This window comes from Panthera tigris, chromosome A1, assembly GCF_018350195.1.
Source record: "Panthera tigris isolate Pti1 chromosome A1, P.tigris_Pti1_mat1.1, whole genome shotgun sequence".
Classification (NCBI taxonomy): Eukaryota; Metazoa; Chordata; class Mammalia; order Carnivora; family Felidae; genus Panthera; species Panthera tigris.
The window spans coordinates 132,143,376-132,166,155 of record NC_056660.1 but is presented as its reverse complement, the minus strand read 5'-3'; the positions used below and the strand labels follow the sequence as shown (position 1 = coordinate 132,166,155).

The window sequence follows — 22,780 nt, the reverse complement described above, 5'->3', positions numbered from 1 at the left end:
TCAAGGAAGTACAAAATATAAACTACAATGAGATATCACCTCACACCTATCAGAATGGCTAAAATTAACAACACAAGTCTGGGTGGCTCAGTTAAGTGTCTGACTTCAGCTCAGTTCATGATCTCACGGTTCTTGAGTTTGAGCCCAGCACGGGGCTCTATACTGACAGTGAAGAACCCACTTCAGATCCTCTGTCTCCCTCTCTCTCTGCCCTTCCCCTGCTCTCTCTCTCTCTCTCTCAAAAATAAAAGAAAAAAAAACATTAAAAACATTTAAAAAAAGAAACCACAGGTGTTGGCAAGGATGTGGCCAAAGGGGAAGCCTTTTGCACTGTGGTGGGAATGCAAGCTGGTAAGTCACTCTGGAAAACAGTATGAAGGCTCCTCAAAAAGCTAAAAATAGAACTACCCTATGATCCAGCAATTGCACTACTGGATATTTATCAAAGGAATACAAAAACACTAATTCAAATTGATACATGCACCCTGATGTTTATAGCAACATTATCTACAATAGCAAAATTATGGAAACAGCTCAAGTGTCCAATGAGGGATGAATGCAATAAGAAGATATGGGGTATGTGTGTGTGTATGTGTATGTGTATGTATATGTTATATATATATATATATATACACACAACATACACATACACACACATATATAATATATGTAATATTCCTTTGCATTATATCATTGTATATATTATATATATCATCATATATATACATACATATAAGTGAATATAACTCAGCTATAAAAAAGAATAAAATCTTTCCATTTGCAACGACATGGATGGAGCCAGAGAGCATTATGCTAAGTGAAATAAGTCAGAGAAAGACAAATACCATATGAGTTTCATTCATAGGTAGAATTTAAGAAACAATACAAACGAACACAGGGGAAAAAAAAAAAAAAGAAGCAAACCCAGAAACAGATTCTTAACTATAGAGAACTGATGGTTACCAGAGGGAAGGGAGGTGGAGAGATGGGTAAAATAGGTGACTGGGATTAAGGAGAGCTCTTGTTGTGATGAGCACCCGGTGTTGCATGGAAGTGTTGAATCACTATATTGAACACCTGAAACTAATACTAGACTGTATGTTGACTAACTGGAATTTAAACTAAAAGGTAAGAAAGCAAGAAGGAAGGAAGGAAGGAAGGAAGGAAGGAGGAAGGGAGGAAGGAAGGAAGGAGGAAGGAAGGAAGGAAGGAAGAAAGGAAGGAAGGAAGAAAAAAAGAGGGGTGCCTGGGTGGCTCAATCGGTTAAGCTTCTGACTTTGGCCCAGGTTATGACCTCATGGTCAGTGAGTTTGAGCCCAGCTTCGGGCTCTGTGCTGACAGCTCAGAGCCTGGAGCCTGCTTCAGAATCTATGTCTCCTTCTCTCTTTGCCCTTCCCCTGCTCACACTCTGTCTCTTTCTCAAAAAAAAAAAAAAGAAAAGAAAAAAAAAGAAAAAAAAAGAAAGAAAGAAAAAAGGATTAAAGGGGAAAAAAAAGGGTTCATCTCTTTCTGTATGAATATGCATTTATTTATTCAAAAAGGCCCTCCTTTCCCCTACTACAGTACTGCACACCAAATATTATAATAGTTGTCAAGTAGGTATAAGTTTATTTCTGGACTCTGTTCCTTCATCTATTTTTCTATTCTTGCACCAATACAAAACTGTGTTTTGTTTTGTTCTTTTTAAATTTTTTAAAAATGTTTTTATTTATTTTTGAGACAGAGAGAGACAGAGCATGAGCGGGGAAGGGGCAGAGAGAGAGGGAGACACAGAATCTGAAGCAGGCTCCAGGCTCTGAGCTGTCAGCACAGAGCCTGACGCGTGGCTCAAACTCACAGACCATGAGATCCTGACCTGAGCTGAAGTCGGACGCTTAACCAACTGAGCCACCCAGGCGCCCCTTGTTTTGTTTTTTAACGACTTTAGCTTTGTAATACCTTGGTATTTAGTAGCTTAAATCCTGTAACTTGTTATTTTTCAAGTTTGTGTTTTGCTATACTTGGCCCTTTATGTTTCCATTTAAAATTTTAGACAACGCATGTCAATTTCCACAAAAAGTTCTTCTGGGATTTTGATTGGGATTTTATTGAATCTAAAGGTTAAATTAGGGGAAATCGACAATTCTCCTGCATTAAGTAGTCCACCCTTCTGTGCTACCCAGGGAGGGGTTGATACCATGTTGTTTTGTGTTCCCGTTGTAACTTAAAGGGAAACTTTCACAATGTCCGGAGCCCTGATGTCCTACAAGTGAAGGAGGAGAATATCCTCAAATTCCTTGCAGCAGGAACCCACTTAGGTGGTACCAACCTTGACTTCCAGATGGAACAGTGTATCTACATCATAACTGAAGAGAACCTGGGAGAAGCTTCTGTTGGCAGCTTGTGCCATTGTTGCCATTGAAAACCCTGCTTGATATCAGTGTCATATCATCCAAGAATACTGGCCAGCGAACTGTGCTGAAGTTTGCTGCTGCTACTGGAGCCACTCCTATTGCTGACCACTTCACTCCTGGAAACTTCACTAACCAGATCCTGCAGCCTTCCAGGAGCAGGGACTTCTGGTGCTTACTGATTCCAGGGCTGACCACCAGCCTCTTACAGAGGCATCTTATATTAAGCAGCCTACCATCGCTCTGTGTAACAGACTCTCCTCTGTGCTATATGGACATCACCATAGCATTCCTTGCAACAAGGGAGCTCGCTCAGTGGGTCTGATGCAGTGGATGCACGTCACCATTTCCCGTAAACACCCATGGGAGGTCAATGCCTGATCTCTACCTCTACAGATACCCTGAAGAGATTGAAAAGAGCAGGCCACTACTGAAAATGCTGTGACCAAGGAGGAATTTCAGGGTGCATGGACTGCTCCCGCTCCTGAGTTCACTGCTACTCAACCTGAAGTCATAGGCTGGTCTGAAGGCCTGCAGGTGCCTTCTATGTCTATTCAGCAGTTTCCCACTGAAGACTGAAGACTGGAGCACTTAATCTACCACTGAAGATTGGTCAGCAGCTCCCACTGCTGAGGCCACTGAATGGGTAGGAACAACTACTGACTGGCCTTAAGCTGCTCTTTCCCGAAGGCAAACAAAATGGAAATAAGGTCGACAGAAAATAAACAGTTTCTATCTTCAGTAGTCCAATCCCAAACTGACATCTCCTTTCATTTACTTGGATCTTTTTTTTAGATCTGTTTTTTAAAACTTGCTTTTTATTTACTTAGACTTTTATTCTTTTCATAAATGTTTTGTAGTTTGCTGATGTTTTATATTTTTTGATTTGTTCCTAGATATTTAAAGTTTTTAATTCTATTTTTACTTATATAATTTGAAAATTTCACTTTCCGATTGTATCTTGCTAAGGAATAGACCTATAATTCAATTTGTATGTTGATCTTATGTCCATGGATATAAAACATTCATTCTAATATTTTATCCTTTGAATTTTCTATACTCACAATTATGTCATTGCAAAAAAGTGACAGTTTTATTTCTTCCTTTCCAATCTTTCCATCTTTTTTTTTTTTTCTTACATTATTGCACTGGCTGAACGCTCAAGGACAACATTGAATATACATAGTAAAAACGGTCATCTCTGCCTCATTCCTGATCTCAGGCAGGCTTTTTAAAAGTAATTTTACTACTAGGTATGAAGTTTCACATAGGCTTAAAAAATATATACTTTATGAAGTTAAAGAAGTCCTTCTATTCTTGGTTTTGCAATTTTTTTTTAATTATGGATGGGTATTAAATTTTATCAAATTCTTTTTATGCATCTCGCATAATAATCACATGATTTTTCTCCTTTATTCCATTAGTTGGTTAATTTCATGGATTGATTTTCTAATTTTTTCAAACTTACAAAAGCCCACTGGTTTTTCCTTGTAGTGTCCTCTTGAATTTGTGGAATGAGGGTTTGTAGTCTCATAAAATTAGTTAGGAAGTATCGACTATTTTTTGCTTCTTTGGAAATGATTATGTATGACTGGTATTATTCCTTAGATATTTGGAAGAATTCACTGCTGAAGCCATATGGGTCTAGAGTTTTCTTTGTGGAAAATCTTTCAATACAAAAATAGTTTCTTTAATAAATAAAAGATTTTCTATCTCTTTTGGTGTCCATCTTAATGTCATATTGTTCAAATAATTTTTCCATTTATCTAAATTTTCAAATATATCGGCAAAAACTTCTTTATACTCTCATTTTTGACCATCTGTACAATCTTTAGTGACATTCCTCACTTTAATCCTTTTATTGATGTATATGTATTCCCTCATTTTTTTTGCTAACCTAAGTCAATCGATTTTATCATATTTTTAAGGGACAAACTTTGGCTTTGTTGAATTTCCCTATTGTATGTTTGTTTTCTGTATCATTGCTTTTTGCTTTTTATTATTGCCTTCTTTCTATTTTCTTTGGGTTTAAACTGCTGTTCCCTTTCTGGCTTTCTGAGATAAAAACTCAAATCTTTCTTCTTTGCTAATGTATTTAAAGATAATTTTTTTTCCTGAATACTACATAAGCTATGTAATAGACTGCAAAAATATCTATAAAATTTTCCTATCTCTGTCAGCATAACCTACTGTAATATAATTCAGCAGTTTTTTCTTCTAAGTAATAAAAAAATTTTTTTTTAGTAATCTCTACACCCAATGTAGAGCTCAAACTCAGGACCATGAGATCAAGAGTTACACGCTCTTCCGACTGAGCCAGCCAGGTGCCCCACAGCAGTTTTTTCCATCAAGAGTTATCTCCACCCTTGAGTCTAGGTTTGACCATGAGACTTGCTTTAGTCACAAGATACTAGCAAATATAAAACAGAGACTTGTAATGCTTTTAAGCATTGGAACTTGTCTTCTTTTGTTGTGCTTGGCAACTTGGGAAGACCAGGTAAATGAGAGGAATGTTTCTGTAAATATTTTTGTAGCTACATCCTTATGTATGGTGTGGCATACTCAAAGCATAAAAAACCTACTCCTAAAGAGGAAGCCTTTTGCACTGCTGGTGGGAATGCAAACTCGTGTAGCAAGTCTGGAAAACAGTATGGAGGTTCCTCAATAAAAATAGAGGGGCATCTGAGTGGCTAAGTCAGTTAAGTGTCCAACTATTGATTTCGGCTCAGGTCATGATCTCACAGTTTGTGAGTTCGAGCCCCACAATGGGCTCTGTGCTGATGGTGCAGAGCCTGCTTGAGAGTCTCTCTCTCTCTCTCTCTCTCTCTCTCTCTCACTCACTCAAAATAAATAAATAAACCTTAAAAAAATTTTTTTAAGTTAAAAATAAAGCTACCCTGTGACCCAACAGTTGCATTACTAAGTATTTACTCAGAGAATACAAAAATACTAATTCAAAGGGATACATGCACTCTGCTGTTTATAGCAGCATTATCTACAAAAGCTAAGGTATAGAAACAGCCCAAGTATCTATTGACTGAAGAATGGATAAGGAAGATGTTGTATTGTGTGTCTGTGTATGTGTGTGAAAATATGTATATATACACATATAATATATACGTTTACACACACAATGGAATATTACTCAGCCATAAAAAAAATAAAATCTTGCCATTTCCAATGACATGGATGGAGCTAGAGTGTATTATACTAAGTGAAATAAGTCAGTCAGAGAAAAACAAATAACATGAATTTCACTCATATGTGGAATTTAAGAAACAAAACAAACGTGCAAAGGGGAAAAAAAAAAAACAGAGAGAGAGGCAAACCAAGAAACAGACTCTTAACTACAGAGAACAAATTGATTGTTACCCTAAAGGTGGTGGGTGGGGGACAGGAAGAAAAAATAAAAGATGTGAGGCAGAAAAAGAATTTTCCTCTTAGTCTTGAGCTTAAATACGATTAGGTATCAAAGACACCAGCTATGTGTGGCTTGGAAATAGAAGGATATCCTTTTGAGTGCCAAGTAGGTGGAATGGGATAGGATCTTCCAATGTACACTGAGGTAATCAGAAACCCCGATTTTGTAAGCTGGAGTTTCTCATACTTCCTTCAGTTTATGTTGACTTTCTTTTGGTTTCACTTAATTAGAAAAGTCATTTCAAAAAAGTCAATATTCATGATAGATAAAGGTTTCAAATATGCAAAATGAAACATAAAAGTACTAGAAGAAAAGTCAGGTGATTTAAAAAAATTCTAATCTTGGGGTAGAAGGGCATTCTAGGCACATGACCAAAGGCAGACGTCATTAAAAAAAAAAAAAAAAAACTGATATACGTGATTACATAAAAATTTTAACTTGTGTAGAACAAAAAGCGGGAACAATCCACTCCAAAATTCAAAGACTAAAAAAAAAAATTAAAAAAAAATTGCAACATTTATGAAGGGCTATTACAAATTAATACTCTGAATTTAAAAACCTCCAAAATCCAACCAGGTAATTCACAAACATGAAAATAATAGCTAACATATATTGAGCTTTGATGTGCCAATATTGTAGACCAAATGCTAAAATGACCTCCATTTCACCCCTCTATGTACCTATGACTTCTTACAATTTTGAGTTTGCTGCTCCTCCCATCAGGATACAGTCTGTCTTTGGGAGTTGCTCTGGCCAGCATAATGTGGCATAGTTGATGGTACTCCAGTTTGAGCCTAAGCTTCAGGAGGCCTGTATACACTTCCACTCTCTTGGAACTCTGCCATCGCCGTAAGAACAAGTTAGAATTAGCCTCTTGGAGGATGAGAGAGCATGTGAAAGAGAGCCAAACGGCCCCAACTTTTGCCATCCCAGATCCCCAAATATATGACGCAGCTCAGCCAAGATCAACAGAGCTGCCTACACAATCCATGGCTGATAGGTGGAATGATCCTGGTCAAGACCAGAAAAACTGCCCTGCAAACACAACGTGTGTCAGCAAACATAAACATTTATCACTATACTCCCGAGATTTGGTTTGCTACACAGCAAACTCTTTTGGCAATAGTAACGGATAGAGCCAAGTAATGTTCAAAGTACTCTATATTTATTTACTCTCAATCTTAAACAGGTGATATGAGATAATAGCGAATATATATTGGTCTCTGCCCCTGATTCTTGGCAATGAGCTCCTAAAAACCTTATTACTTCCTAAGTGATAAGGGCACTAGGATCATCTTTTGTTGTAATATTTGGTTTCTGACCCTGGTTACCGACACAGGGCTCCTGAAAGCCTTGAAATGTCCTGGCTGATAGGAGTGTCTTTTGTTCTGATGAAGTGACTGGATAGGCTCCTAGATGAAGGCTGGTCACCAAAAAGAGCCATGATTAGAAGATTGAAATTTTTAGCCTTCCCTCCCATTCTCTTGAGAAGGGAGAAGGGCTGAAAATGGACTTAACGACATATCATGCCTACCTCATGAAACCTCCATCAAAATCCCAATAATAAGGGGTTTGGAGAACACAGCCATGTTCCAGGAGGATGATGCACCCCAACTTCAAAGAGACAGAAGCTCCTGTGCTCAGACCTCAGTATCTCTTCATCTGCATCCTTACAATAATGTCCTTTAACTGGTAAACATGTTTCCTGAGTTCTGGGAGCTGCTCTAGCAAATTAATTGAACCCAAGGAGGGAGTCATGGGAACCTGAGACTTATAGCCAATAGGACAGAAGCAGTGGAAACAACATGGACTTGCAATTGGCATCTGGAGTTGGGTTAGCAGACTTGTGGAGCCAGCCCTTAACCTGGGGGATCTGATGGTATCTCCAGGTAGACAGTGTCAGAATTAAGTTAAAATGTAGGACACCCAGCTGGTGAGGCAGAGAATTGCTTGCTGTGGAGAAAACTTCCACACACATTTGGTGACCTAATTGTCATAAGCCAAGAGTTCTGTGTGAGTAGTAAAAGGCCTCCTAGGAGAAGGAACAACTGTTTTTCTAATACAGATGAGTACAATTTTTCCCTCTTACCTCATCTCCTGTACTCCACTCGTCACAATGGCCTCTTCGAGTTCTCAAACACATCAGGCACAACACCAGCTTCTCACTGAGCCCTCTCCTGTAAACTCACCAATACTAAATATCCATCTATCCTGCTTTATTTTTTGCCCCCTAGCACATTTTCCCATTTAACATACACTGTATTTTCCTTATCTGTCTCTCCCATTAGAAAGAACATAAGCTCCACGCACATAAGGATTTGGGGCTGCTTTGTTCATCACTGTATCACTAGACCTAGAATAATGTTTGGCACATAATACTCAGTAAATATTTGGCGAGTGAAAAAAATCAGCCAATCAATTTCAGCTTGCTGATGAAGAAATAAACAGAAAAATTAAGTAACTCTGCCTAAGATCACAGTGCTAGTCAGTGGCAGAGGCAAGCAGGCTACAGATTATTCTAGTCTAGTCTAGAGTACTATACTACCTGCCTTTCTAAAGCAGAGTGTGCCATATACATATGTGCCCAATAAGCATCAATTTCCTTGGTTCTTCATACTTTAATCTAGGTGCTTCTCTCCACAGAAGTGCTCTCTTTTGTCTTAACCAAAGAAGTGATATTATTTAAACATGAGAAAGTACTAGGACGTTTCTGTGCAAAACCAGGGGTAAAGAGCAACGATAAAAATCCTCCTTTACAACATTTTAAAATCCATTTATACAACTAATGTGTAACCTTTGATATTTGTAACTTAAAACCTTTTCTCCATTAGTATTTTTTTTCTAGCACCACTGTCGTAAAATTCTGGGGTTTCTATCTACTGGATTTGGGGAGACAATCTCGATTTTATTTAATTATAGTTAAGATACATAAATGTTAAGTTTATGAATAACTATAATTTAATTTGTCTGACTTTCTAAGACTTCCCATATGAATAAATTGGGAATGCCTGGGTGGCTCAGTCAGTTAAACGGTTAAGCATATAACTCTTAGTTTCGGCTTAGGTCATTATTTCCTCCTTTGTGGGATCGAGGGCCGTGTCAAGCTCTGCACTGACAGCAAGGAGCCCGCTCGGTATTCTCTCCCTCTCCCTCTCTGCCCCTCTCCTGCTTGCATGTGTGTGTGCATTCTCTCAAAATGAATAAATATTTTTTAAAAAAGGAAAAAGAAAACAAGGAACTTTTTTGGTCTTCAGATCACAAGTCCTGAAATTTTATTAGAGAATTAAACTCACCAAATAAACTCTCAAAAAAAAAAAAAGTGCAAGTGAATGTAAATTATAATAAGAAAAGTTTCAAGGCATCTGGATGGCTCAGTTGGTTGAGTGACTTCGGCTCAGGTCATGGTTCATGAGTCCAAGCCCTGCATCTGGCTGCTCGTTGCTTTGGATCCTCTCTCCCGCTTTCCCCACTTGCACTTTCTCTCTCTCAAAAATAAACATTAAAAAATAAACATTTAAGAAAACAATAAGAAAAGTTCTACTTAACTAATTGGTAAGGATAAAAAATATTAAAATGTTCAGTGTTGGTAATCGTGTAGGAAACTAGCATTTATACACTCCACTGGTAAGAGTGAAATTTGGTCGAAACTTTTTGGAAAAAATTAGGTACCAAAGGCCTGAAAGATGTGCATCAAAGGCCTCTGATGTACAAATTCCTTTGCTAAAAACTTATATTGATGAAATAATTAAGGATTTGGAAAAAGACCTAATAGCAAGAATGTTTATCTAAGCACTATTACTCAGCAAGAAGTTGGGAAGAGTTATATCCAAAAGTAGGGATTAATTATCATACATTTCCAAATGGACTATATTGTAACTCTTTATATTATGGAAGAGTGCTTGCAGTACATAAAAATTAAAATAAATATGGTATAATCTCATATTTGTAAAAACAAAAACATCTATGTAGAAAAGATTTTGGAAGCTATTAACACATGGCTCTTCTGGATTGGTGGACTTGTTTCTTTTGCTTGTCAATATTTTCTAGTTTTCCACAGTGAACACGCATTGCTGTCTTAATTTTTAAAACCAAGGGTTTTTTTAATTGAATGAGGAAACGAGGGCCATTAGAGGTATAATCTGGACTAAATATTGTTGAGTCATCTTTCTCATTTGTCTTTTTGATCATGCCATGATCCATCCCTCACTCTACATTAGATTCTGCTTGGCTCAAATTCTGTGCAATTTAGATGAGGTAGGAAGGGAAATTCTCCTGGTTTAATTGCTATGGCAACAAAAGTTGAAAGAAATCTTAGGTATCATTTAGTCTAGTCCTTTTCATTTTACAAAATAAGGAATTTGAGAGATCCAAGATATTGAGTGATTTACTTAAGGTCATAGGTTATCTCAACAGCAAGCATAATGTCTTCAGATTCTCGGTCCCCTCATTCCCAAGAAATTAGCCTAGTAATCCATCAATGATATTGGCTGCTCAAATGGCTTTGGAAGGGGATATATAGCAGCTCTGCCAACAGGAAAACACAAGAAGAATCTTAAGTCAGTAAATAAGAACCTGGTCACTTTAAAACACTAAAATGAACTCCCAAGTGTTGGAAGAAATTAGGAAAAATATATCAAGAGAACACAGAGGCCTTCCATGTTGCCTAGTATCGACTGTTTTTTGGAGGATACAGTTTGAAACAAAGATATTGTGATTAACTCACTCACAAATGCTGTAATTTAATGACTACTACTACTGTATATGTTGATTAACTGTAATATTATGCTGTTAAGTAATAAAATAGTTGCTATAGTTGATCACCAGCTTTTTTTAAAAGTTTATTTATTGAGAGAGACGGGGGGAGGGGCAGACAAAGAGAAGGAGAGAGAGAGAATCCAAGCAGGCTCTGCACTGTCAGCACAGAGCCCAATGTGGGGCTTGAACTCACAAACAGTGAGATCATAACCTGAGCCAAGATCAAGAGCCGACACTTAACCAACTAAGCCACCCATGTGCCCCTGATTACCAGCTTCTAACAAGATAATAAATGCATGGCTTTCTATATATTTATTTTCTTCCACACATAAAGAATCTGAGTAACAAGGGGCACTTGTGTGGTTCAGTCAGTTAAGCATCTGACTCTTGGTTTCAGCTCAGGTCATGATCTCATGGTTCACGGATTCAAGCTTCTCACTGGGCTCCGTGTGGAGCCCACTTGGGATTCTCTTTTTCCCTCTCTCTCTGCCCCCCTCCCCTGCTCTCACACCTCTCTCAGAAAAAAAAAAAAAAATCTGAGTAACACAGACCAGTGGTTCTCAAAATGTGGTTTGCAATCCTTGGGGATGGGAATATGGAGAGGGGTCCTTGAGACCATTTCAAGTCATCTGTGAGGTTAAAAGTATTTCATGATAATACTATGATATCATTTACTTTGTTCACTTGGTTGATATTTGTACTGATGGTAAGAAGCAATGGTAGATAAAATCATTGGCACCTTAGAACAAATCAAGGCAGTGGCACCAAAATGTCTTAGCAGTCATTATACTCTTTACGACCACTCACTCATGCTAAAAATTAATGTCAATTTCACTTTCATGAAATAGTAAAATATTTAATTTTATTAAATCTCAATCACTGAATGCATATGTGTGGCAATGTATGCATACAGCATTTCTGCTGCAGAAATTCTCTCAAAAAATGTAACAAAGTGAGCCTGTCACTTCAAGGAACTGACAGTATTTGTTACCAGTGATAAAATGTAAGGTTTAAAATGAAAATCAGAATTTTGAAAGTGTATCTGGCATTGTGAGCTTGCTAGTTCCCTAATACTTCAAGACATTTATGATGAGATGGATGATGATATTAGGGAATATGATTTGATATTGTAAAACGTAATGTATCAACATTAGGAAGATCTGTTTAACAGAGTGAACTGCTATTTTCCAAGTAACCAATGTGTGATATTTGAAAATCATGGGTAAAAGACCCGTTTAAAATCTAAGATAGACACATGGATTTTAATATGATAGAGTAAGAAAAGTACATGGATAGTTTCATATTCTGCATTGAAACTAATCTTTAAAACACTACCACATATCAAACTTTGGTATGATATAAAGCATATCCATGATTACTTTTAAAAAGTAGTCCTAGGGGTGCCTGGGTGGCTCAGGCATTTAAGTGTCTGACTCTTGGTTTCAGCTCAGGTCATGATCTCACGGTTCATGGGTTCGAGCCCCATGACAGTGAGGGGCCTGCTTGGGATTTTCTTTCCTTCTCTCCCTGCCCTTCCCCCGCTCACTTTGTCTCTGTCTCTCTCAAAAAATAAATAAATTTAAAAATAAAAGTAGTTTTTCCAACTATATATGAATGGGAGGTGGAATTTTTTTCATCTTAAACCAAAACAGTGTAACGTATCAAATGCAGAAGCAGATGTAAGAATTCAGCTATTTTCTATTAAGTCACACGTAGACAAAAGGTGGAAACAACCCAAATGTCCATGGACAGATGACAAACAAATGTCATATATCCAGACAATGGAATATTATTCAGCTTTAAAAAGGAAGGAAATTCTGACTTAAGTACATGGATGAAACTTAAAAACATTATGCTAACTCAAATAAGCCAGTCACAAATACTTTATGATTCTACTTGTATGAGGTACCTAAAAAAGTAAAATTCATAGACAGAAAGAATAGTGGTTACCAGGGATGGCAAAGAAGAGAATGAGGAGTTATTGTTTAATGGGTACAGAGTTTCACTTTAGGATGATGAAAAAGATCTGGAGACAGATAATGGTAATGGTTGCACAACAATGTTTAAGTTCTTAATGCCACTGAATTTTGCAGTTAAAAATGATTAAAATGTCAAATGTTAAGTTATGTATATTTTACAACAATTAAAAAAAGCTGAAGAAAAGGAAAAAAAACCCCACAATTCCACTCTTCTTACTCATGTTTTTGGAGGAGTTTTGGAAAATAGTTAGTTTGGAAAATAGTTTCATTTTTAATGAAATGTTATTTGTGCATGTAATGAGTTTATTATTGTTTTATAAATTAATAAATACTTTACAATTCCCTAGTTTTCATTTCTAATATGGTTAATATGGATAGATCTAGTACAACCCACATAAACAGAAGCTCTTAGGTCCTCAATGATTTTTGTAAGGTAAAGAGGTCTTGGGGCTAAAAAGTTTGAGAATTGGTATCTTACACGATATTTATTCTCTCTTCTCACACCTGCATTATTTATCTTCACTGGTTGGTATAGCTGCATTTGAAGCTGTATCACTTGCAGCCTGCAGACTAAAAGGACAGCGTGAAATATGGCCAAAACCATCACATTAACTCTTTATAATTACTACTGTCCCTTGGACGCACCATAAGTATAAGGACTGAGCAACACAAAGCTCCTCACGGATGAGTGACCATGTACAATAGAAAACTGTTAAAAAGGTTGAACGCTTAACATTTCCCAAAGTAGTTTTATAAGTAGCAAGAAAGACACATTTCCTTTTTTCTGTTGGATCTTCATTAGGATGTACAGTTCAAGGCTGTCTTCGGGAATGGGAGTGGTAGAGGCATTGTTTCTGAAAACCACTCCATCTAGCGCATCCAAGCAAAGAATTTAATTCTCTCACCATCTTGCTACTGGTCTGTTGCAGAGGGGTGTGGCTTGGGAGCTAGCAAGCAATCCAAAACAGCAGCTGAGGCTGCCCCAAACCGTGTCCAAGCAATAATTTCCTCCATTTTGGGCCAAGTCAATTTGCCCCAGCAAGAGACCGAATGTTTTATGGGGAAGAGGTAAATAAAAAGGAAATTAGAAAGCATGGACGGAGAAAAGCCGCAAAACCATAGCGGTTTCATCTTGCAAGGACGTTAAACGATTTGTATGCTAATGATGTGCGTGAGGGGCAAATTAGAATCGCTATTCCTGAGTCTACAGCTGCCGGCACTTTCAATAAGAGGTCTGCAGTTCTGCATGGGGGGGCGGGGCGGAAGTCAAACGATTTTCTTATCCGAACCATCTTTCTGCATTCATTTTGGGCCGGGCCTGGGACCAGTCTCGCTGACTGCAGCTGAGGCAGTCCCAAACAAAGGGGAATGGATGCCTTCCCAAGAGAGCGGAGGAGGGAAAGGTGGCCCCAAGTTCCCCCGCGTCAGGTGTCCCTCAGGGCAGAGCATGCGGGCCGTGGGGAGGGAGAGGCCCAGGAGCGTCAGAGGGGTGCGCTTGGGAAAGCCCGAGCACAGGCACTTGGCACTGACAGGACGGAAAACCACTCCCGGCCCACAGTCAAGGTTAACCCGCACACCGAGATACCTGTGGAGGCCTCGCACAGCCGAAAGGCACTGGGCGATCATGGGAGCGCCGAGAGGCGGTGGCGGCGGCGGCGGGCGCGTTGTCCTCCGGTTTGGGGTTGAGGGAGGCGGGGCGCCCGGGAGCCAAGAGGCGGCCTAGCCGAGGAGGCAACAGCGGCGGTGGCTGCCAGCCCTGCCCGCGCCCTCCCACGTGCGGCAGCACCACGCCGGCGCCCACTTGGGCCCCGCCCCCCGGCTTGCGCCCCGCCCCGCGCTCCTGGCACCGCCCCGGGGGCGGTTCTGGCGAGACCCACTGGCCGAGAGCAAAGCGCACAGCCGGGTGGGCTGAGGGGCGGCGGCGGCCCCAGAGCAGCGGAAGTTTTGGCGACCGCTGGCACTACTAAGATCGGGAGCCAGGCTGAAGCTCGGAGGACCAGCGAGCGGGCGGACCGGTTTACGGACGCCCGTGGGCCCGCTGCCACCATCTCGCGTCCTCTTGCCTGGTAAGGGGCTTCTGTCTGGGATGGGTGCGTCTCCTGCCGCCCCAGGTGGGGCCTGCACCGCGCACCCGCATCAAACCCCGTCTGGGCCGAAGCGAGGCCCGGGTACCCAAGGGAGGTAGGAGGTCGATGTGTTATGGGGAGAAGAAGGGGGAGAAGACGGGAGGAGGTTAGCTATCTTCGTTTCCCCTCCTCACCTTCTTCACTCCCCATTCTTTTTTCACCTTCTGCCCTGGGGCCTTATTTAATACTTGAAACCCCATGGCCTAAAGACTGGGCTTGCCTTTAGAATAAGCCTAGAAATAATAAACATCCTGGCGGCAGGTACCACACCCTGGCTTTGGATTAGGGAACCTGGAGAACAGATGGATGATGCGATTTAGTGGAAATAAGCCATTAATGCCGGCTGGCCCTGCGCCACTGTTTGGATGCGATAGTATTCCATGTGAATGAACATGACCGGGAGCTTCCAGCTTGTCCACGAGAGCACAGCTACTGCAGAGAGCACTGGTCGGTGTGTAGTATCCATCGATTTAGGCAATGATTTTCCGACATATCTAGATTAAATAGAAATGCCGTTTTTATTAAGAATGACACTCAATAGTTGAACACCCTTTCATTAATATACTTTCTCCTCAAGTAACAGTCTCAGCCTAAAAAAGTTGGTGCAGTGTAAATTATGCATACATTTAAAAAAAATCTCATGAAATAGACGAAGATGCTTATTGTAGATGAGCATCTGAGTCAGCAGTATGAAATCTCCCTCAACATAGTGCTGAGGCCTTTTGGGGATTTCTACTTCTGTATCTGTACCCCTGTCCTTATCCGTATCTGTACCATATATACTGTTAAGATATAATGAGATAATGGGGCGCATGGGTGGCTCAGTCGGTTAAGCGTCTGACTTCTGCTGAGGTCATGATCTCACAGTTTGAGGGTTCCAGCCCCCCATCGGGCTATGTGCTGACAGCTCAGAGCCTGCAGTTCGGAGCCTGGAGCCTGTTTTGGATTCTGTGACTCCCTCTCTTTCTCTGCCCTTCACCGCTCACACTCTGTCTCTCAAAAAATAAACATTAAAAAAAAAAAGATACAGTGAGGTAGTCAGTGACTCTCTCTCTCTCTCTCTCTGCCCCTCCACTGCTCACACTCTGTCTCTGTCTCTCAAAAAATAAATGTTAAAAATTAAAAAAAAAAAAAGATCCAGTGAGTTAGTGTCTAAGCTTGTGTGGTACATGTTTTGAGAAAAATTCTACTTTTGCAAGTTTTAACATAATCTAATACTACTGGGTATAAATCAAAATATGTGAACATTATCATAACAATACTTTGTGTTCTCCTTTTAAAAGAAGAATGAAGGTAATGCAGGTTTTGTTTTTGCTTTTTACTTTTGATGTAATTTATAACCCTTGTTATTTATAACTTTCCTGACTAATTCTTTAAAATAACTTAGATCAGTGTTTTCCTTTTTCTTATCAAGGAAAAACATTTAAACTTTTAAAATGTCATCTATCAAGCACTTAGTTTATGCAGTTATTCGTTTCTTACGGGAACAAAGTCAGATGGATGCTTATACTTCGGATGAACAAGAAAGTTTGGAAGGTAGGCATGAGCGCTTTTTGTTCATTTGTGTTATAAATAAAGACTAAAATAGCTATAAGCCTGACTTTATGACCTATAATAACAAAATGATAATGTTTTGTTGATCTTTCGAGAAGAGAGATCCTGTGTCCATTCTCTGAGACTTGTTTGGTTTTAATTAACAATAGGAGGACTGTGGTTCACTTATTGAGGACCTAGTATGTGTCAGAACTATGCTGTTCACACTGTGGGGAATTTTTTCTTTATAGTAACTGCCAAGTTAGTATTATCCTCATTTAACAGATAATAAATGAAATCAGATAGATTAAGTAACATAACAGCAAAATGTGGCAAAGCTGACATTTAAATCCTGGTTTTTACTCTGAAGATCTTGTGTCTTCCTGATAGGAAAGCATCTCGTTTAGGATTGATATATGAAAATACCTTAGTCATCATAAAAGCAGTATGTAACAGTCTAATAATTACATCACAATTATACTCTAACAATGTTCTATTTGGACACTTGAAAATGAGAGGATTTTACCCTTGTTTTATGTAAGCTTTAAATATTAGATTTGGTAATCTGTAAAGGTGAGTGAGACTTGCATGAAAGCATCATGTGTTTCCTTGACAGCATCTTTTCTGCTTCACATTTATGCATTATAAAATTTAAATTCACTATAACCATGGCAAGATTGAATTCTGCAGATGAGCTTGTGGAGGTTCAATGAGTATACCTTCCTTGTGGCCTAAAGACTTAATTATTGCAATGAGACAGTGTATTTGGGAGAATTTAATAAATTATACAATTTGATTTTGTCATCTTGAAGCTATTTCTCCTATAAAGGGGATCCCTCTATTAATTTCAGTAGGCACTTCCATTGTGAATATGCTTTTAAGAGGTGGGGATGAAAATCGGCATTTGCTCTAAATCTGCTTGCAATCTGGTGAGATGCTGTCTTTCCAGGTGGCAGTGAGAGGAGCAGGTGACACACAGTTGGAGAACATTGCAGTTGGTTCATTTCATATTAAAATCTTTTTGTCCTCAGTTAGACTATGTGAAGGTAAAGGTGACTGGTTATCTAAAGAAAGTGTTGGTTATGGTTTCTCAGTAATAAACACATAAATGCAATTATTTAATAAAAGATGTTTCTTTCCTAATCAAAGCAGTATAAGACTTTTAAGGGCCAGAAAGAAAATTGAGAGGTTTCTAAAAATCAAGATGTTATGCCCTATTTTTAGGATGGTCTTCAGCCAAAAATATGTGCCTTCATCTGTTTGTTATGTATGGCAGTCAGAAATAGTGCCAATTGTTTTTGACCGACCCCTATTTTTGACTCTGTGAGTCTAATTTAATTGAGTATGAAATCATGTGGAGAAGTCTGCCCACCTTCTAGACATTTAAAAAAACTCTAGGAAAGGAGCCTAAGTTCTAGTACCAGCCTTACCATAGTGGTGAAGAATTATAGCCTTATCAGCTTTGAGCTTTTTCATCAGATTTTGTCACCCACACCTAATTGTCATCATCTACCGACATCTACTTCATGTGGCTCCTGCCCTCTGTCACTCTTTCTAGTACTACTCCTGTCTTAATTCTTGGCAATTGCAGTGTACTCATAGGTGATTCTTTGAGTACTCTCAATACTTCCCTTCCTTGGCCTCTCCTCCAGTGATCTCAACCACTCAGCTGCTTGGCCATACCCTAGACTAGTGGTTCTCAACTCAGGATGATTTTGCAACATCTGGAGATATTTTTGATTGTCACCAGTGGGGGGCTGCTTTATGGCATCTAGTGGGTAGAGGCCATGGAAATTGCTAAACATACTATAATGCACAGGATGGACCCCAGAACAAAGTCCAAAATGTCAGCAGTGCCAAGGGTGAGAAACTCTTCCCTGGACATTATCATTACTGAAACTGCATTCTCCCCATAATCTCTATCGTCAACATAACACTTCCTGACCACTACTGCCTGTCTTTCCAACTCACTCCCTCTAAAATCGCTACCTCAACAATTCTTGACCCTACCAATACCTCCAGTATGTTGATCCCTTACCTTTCATACCCCTTTTCTTACCCCATTTAAATACCATGGTTCATAATTATGTTCATGCATTGTACATCTCTCCCTTTCTTGTAAAACCCAACCTTGTTTAAATTTTTTTTTTCAACGTTTTTTATTTATTTTTGGGACAGAGAGAGACAGAGCATGAACGGGGGAGGGGCAGAGAGAGAGGGAGACACAGAATCGGAAACAGGCTCCAGGCTCCGAGCCATCAGCCCAGAGCCCGACGCGGGGCTCGAACTCACGGACCGCGAGATCGTGACCTGGCTGAAGTCGGACGCTTAACCGACTGCGCCACCCAGGCGCCCCTCAACCTTGTTTAAATTCAGCTCTCCACCTACTATGTGCTCATGTCCATGTGACTTTGTATAGATGGAGCAAAACCTATAACTTTGCGGATCGATCCCACTTTGATTTCATCACCATGAGCCTCAAGTGGACCTGTCATGCTGCCTGGCAATCACACTGTCTCTTCCAAGTTCATTCACACTTTTGCTCTCCTAGACCACCACTTTAACACTTTCTCCCATCTTCTCAAACTCTCAAATCTCCTCCTCTATACTCACTTTTAGTTCATGAGCTTCCTTCTTACCCTACCAAGATAATTGAAGGAATAAGAAAGCAACTTCCACAGACTCCCCCTACCCCATCTACCCACCCACCAGCATGTACACCCCTACATATTCTGCTTGCTTGGCTAACTATTATATGCTATGGACTAAATGTTTGTGTTTTCTCAAAATTCATATGTTGAAATCTAATGCCCAGTGTGAGGGTATTAGGAGGTGGAACCTTCATGATTGAAGTTAGTGCTCTTATAAAGTGACCCCAAAGAACTTCTTTACTCTTTCTACCATGTGAGGACACAGTGAAGAGGTACCATCGATGAACCAGAAGGCAGGTTCTCATTAGACATTGAATTTACCAGCACCTTAATCTTGGACTTCCCGGCCTCCAGAACTATGAGAGATACATTTCTGTTGCTTATAAGCCACCCAGTCTATGGTATTCTGTTAGAGAGGCTGAAACAAGATTAAGATACCACAGATGAACTATCCATTGTCTTTTCTAAATGGAACCTCTCTACTGGCACACTGGGTCTGATTCCATCCTGTCTCACCTACTCTGGGATATCGCTCTAGTTATTCTACCCTTCTTGTCTTACATCAGCAAATTTTCACTCTGTGTTGGATCATTTTTATCAGAATATACTTTTCATTGTTTCTCACTTCCTAAAAAAAAACAAAAACAACAGCTAATTACTCTTGCCATATTACCCCCTACTTCCAAACTACTGCCTACTTTTATTGTCTTGCTTTTGCTGGAAACCTCGTTGAAAGAATTATCTATACTTTTTAAAATTCCTCTCTTATTCTTTCTTGTACCCATTCCAGTTTGGCCTTTGCTTCAGCCTCTCCACCCATAGTCTTCTCATCAAAGTCATCAGTAATTTCTGAGTTATTTAGTTCAGTGATCAGTTGTCAGTCTTCATGTGTCTTTTTAGCTGCTGTTGATAAAGCTGATGATAACCCTCATCTCACAGCCCCCACCCCTGCCCCGCTGTCATATGTTTGATTCACTTGGCTTCCAGGATACCTCCTCACACTCTCTTGGTTTTCTTCTTATTCCTTGCTCCTTCTGTCTCCTTTGCTAGTTTCTCATCTCTTCCCTGACCTGGAGTGCCCAAGGTCTAGTGCTCGATCTTCTCTTCATTATCTATGCTTATGTTTTTTTTTTCTTTTTAAACGTTTATTCATTTTTGAGAGACAAAGAGAGACCGAGTGTGAGTGAGGGAGGGGGAGAGAGAGAAGGAGACCCAGAATCCCAAGCAGGCCCCAGGCTCTGAGCTGTCAGCACAGAGCCTGACACGGGGCTTGAACTCACAAACCATAAAATCATGCCCTGTGCCGAAGTTGGACAGTTAACTGACCGAGCCACCCAGGTGCCCCTACACTTACTTTTTTGATGATGTCATTCAGTTTCTTGGCATTTAACTAAGACCTTCCTTCTGAACTGCAGATTTTTATATCCAACTGCCTACTAGATATCTCTACTTCTATGTGTAATAGGCATCTCAAAGTGAACATTTCCAAGACTGAACTCCTGATCCTCCCACCCAAAATCTGTTCCTTATCTCAGTTGATGGCAACTCTATCTTTTCAGTTGCTTAGGCCCCAAACTTGGGCATCATTCTGAACTCTTTCTCTTGGACTCTGCCTTTAATCATTTAGTAAATCCTGTTGGCTGTACCTTCAAAATTAGAGTCTTAACCGTTTCTTCCCATCTCCACTGATGTCACCCATGGATATAATTAAGTATTTCTCATCTTTTTTAATGTAATAGCCTCCAACTGATCTCTCTGCTTTTGTCCTTGCAGCTTTGTTGACTATTCCCAATACAGCTACCATTGATATTTTATTTTTTTTTATTTTTATTTTTTTTAAATGTTTTTATTTATTTTTGAGACAGAGAGAGACAGAGCATGAGCCAGGGAGGGGCAGAGAGAGCGAGAGAGAGAGAGAGAGAGAGAGAGAGAGAGAGAGACAGAATCTGAAGCAGGCTCCAGGCTCTGAGCTGTCAGCACAGAGCTTGATGCGGGGCTTGAACGCACGAACTGTGAGATCATGACCTGAGCTGAAGTCGGATGCCCAGCCGACTGAGCCACCCAGGCGCCCCACCATTGATATTTTAAAACAGTATGTCAGGGGCCCCTGGCTGACTCAGTCAGTAGAATGTGCGACTCTTGATCTCACGGTTGTAAGTTCCAGCCTCACGTGGGTGTAGACATTACATGAAAATAAAATCTTAAGGGGCCCCTGCATGGCTTAGTCCATTAAGCATCCAACTTCTGCTCAGGTCATGATCTTGGACTTTGTGAGCTCGAACCCCGCGTCCGGCTCTGTGCTGACAGCTTGGAGCCTGGAGACTGCTTTGGATTCTGTGTCTCCCTCTCTCTCCGCCCTCCCCTGCTCATGCTCTGTCTCTGTCTCTTTCCCACACTTAAAAATAAGCCAACATTTTTTAAAAATTAAAAAAATAAAATCTTAAAAAAAAGAGTCTATCATTTCTCTACTCAAAATCTTGCAGTGACTTCTTCATGCTACTTAGTCATTGTTTAAAGTATTTATATAACTCAGGCTTCTGTGATGTGTTGTTCACAGACTCTTCCCCTTTCTCATTTGGCTTTAGGCAAATTGGCTTCCTAACTCTGAATACACAAAATCCTCTTTCCTAAAGGCTTCTGTTCTGGTTATTTTTTCTGCTTAGAATGTTGTTCTTCTAGATAATGGTAATACCCCCATCTTCTTTGAGTCTTTGTCAAATCTGTTTTCTGAATGAGGCGTACCCTGGGCACGCTGTTACATCTGGAACCTGCTTCCCTCCTTTGCTCTCCATACTTCCATATCTTCACCCTTCTCTACTTTTTATTGCTTATAGCCTAGCTCTTCACCCCTGTCCCTGAATGTCAGCCCCAAGAGGTCAGAGATCTTTTCTGTTTTATTCACTAATCTATCTAGCGCATGTACAAAAGTACCTGACACATTGAACTGCATGTAATATAGTGTAAGTACAGTAAACATGGGTTGAATTGAATTGGTGAATTGAATGAATCGAGTGATCCTGGACATATCAGTTAGTTGGACTATATCTTTATTTCTAAGTCTGTTAAGGGAAACTGTCTGCCTCCTCTCCATCAGACAGATTTGTTAGGAGAATCAGAATCAGTCATGGCAGGTAACTAGAGTATGGAAACTTTTGAATAAAGTGCTGAACAGGTAGGATGTGGTAGGTGTTGAATAGAGTTCTTCACTGTCCTTCTCCTCATCAGTACCAAACACACTATTATTGTTTGGTGCTAAAGGGGAACAATATTTATATACAGTATTTGTTTATAGCGTATGACTTATTCATGAGTACGACCTCCTCAAAGGAAGATTGAATGTAATAATCCTTGTTTCATAAGTGAGAATCTTGAGGTAAAAGTAAGATAAATTATTGTACCTAGGTTATTTAATTTTTTTTGGCTGGATAAATAATAAGGTAGTCCTGAGTTTTTGCCATATTACCGTCACCCCACATAATACTTTATGCTTTTTTGTCTTCCTTTTGCTGGAAAACTCTTTGACAGAGCAGTCTATGCCTTTTCTAATTCCCCTCCTTCTCTTTTTTCTTGAACCCGTTCCAGTTGGGCCTTTGCCTCAATCTGTCCATCTACACTAATATCATCAAGGTTAAACACTTTGGCAACTAGGTTTACCTATCAAACAATTCTTTTTGCTTATACAGAGAATCTAAAATAGTCAAACTCGTAGAAGCAGGGAGCAGAATGGTGGTTGCCAGAGCCGGGGAAGGAGAAAATGGGGAGGTGATTGTCAAAGAGTACAAAGTTTCACTTATGCAAGATAATCAAGTTCTAGAGGCTTACTACTCTTCACAGTGCTTATCATCAGTTGTTATATACTTAAAATTTGGTAGGAATATAGAACCTAGGTTAAGTGTTCTTACAACACACATAATAAAAGTGATAA

General features: G+C 39.7%; 2 protein-coding genes and 1 pseudogene across 8 annotated transcripts in view; 2 read left to right on the top strand and 1 right to left on the bottom strand.

The window, feature by feature from the left end:
* Positions 1-14,294, bottom strand: part of NLN (neurolysin) — a 122,908-nt gene extending 108,614 nt beyond the window's left edge. For all 5 annotated transcript variants that reach the window (XR_006218125.1, XR_006218123.1, XR_006218122.1 and 2 more), the window contains exon 1: positions 14,131-14,294. Coding sequence is in view for 2 of the 5 variants with exons in the window: in XM_042987653.1 (XP_042843587.1) it covers positions 14,131-14,171 (41 nt within the window). In the remaining 3 variants the exon portion in view is untranslated. The remainder of the gene's footprint in view (positions 1-14,130) is intronic.
* LOC102957961 lies at positions 304-3,098 on the top strand (annotated as a pseudogene).
* Positions 14,295-14,390: 96 nt separating the features above from the next.
* The window catches only part of SGTB (small glutamine rich tetratricopeptide repeat co-chaperone beta), a 43,921-nt gene continuing 35,531 nt past the window's right edge, over positions 14,391-22,780 (top strand). For 2 of the 3 annotated variants that reach the window (XM_015536572.2, XM_007079890.3), the window contains exons 1-2: positions 14,391-14,611; positions 16,086-16,207. In XM_015536572.2, the coding sequence (XP_015392058.1) occupies positions 16,108-16,207 (100 nt within the window). In that variant the 5' untranslated portion in view covers positions 14,391-14,611; positions 16,086-16,107. Of the gene's footprint in view, positions 14,612-16,085; positions 16,208-16,712; positions 16,778-22,780 lie in introns of those variants that run through there. The other variant, XM_042987643.1, reaches the window with a different exon arrangement.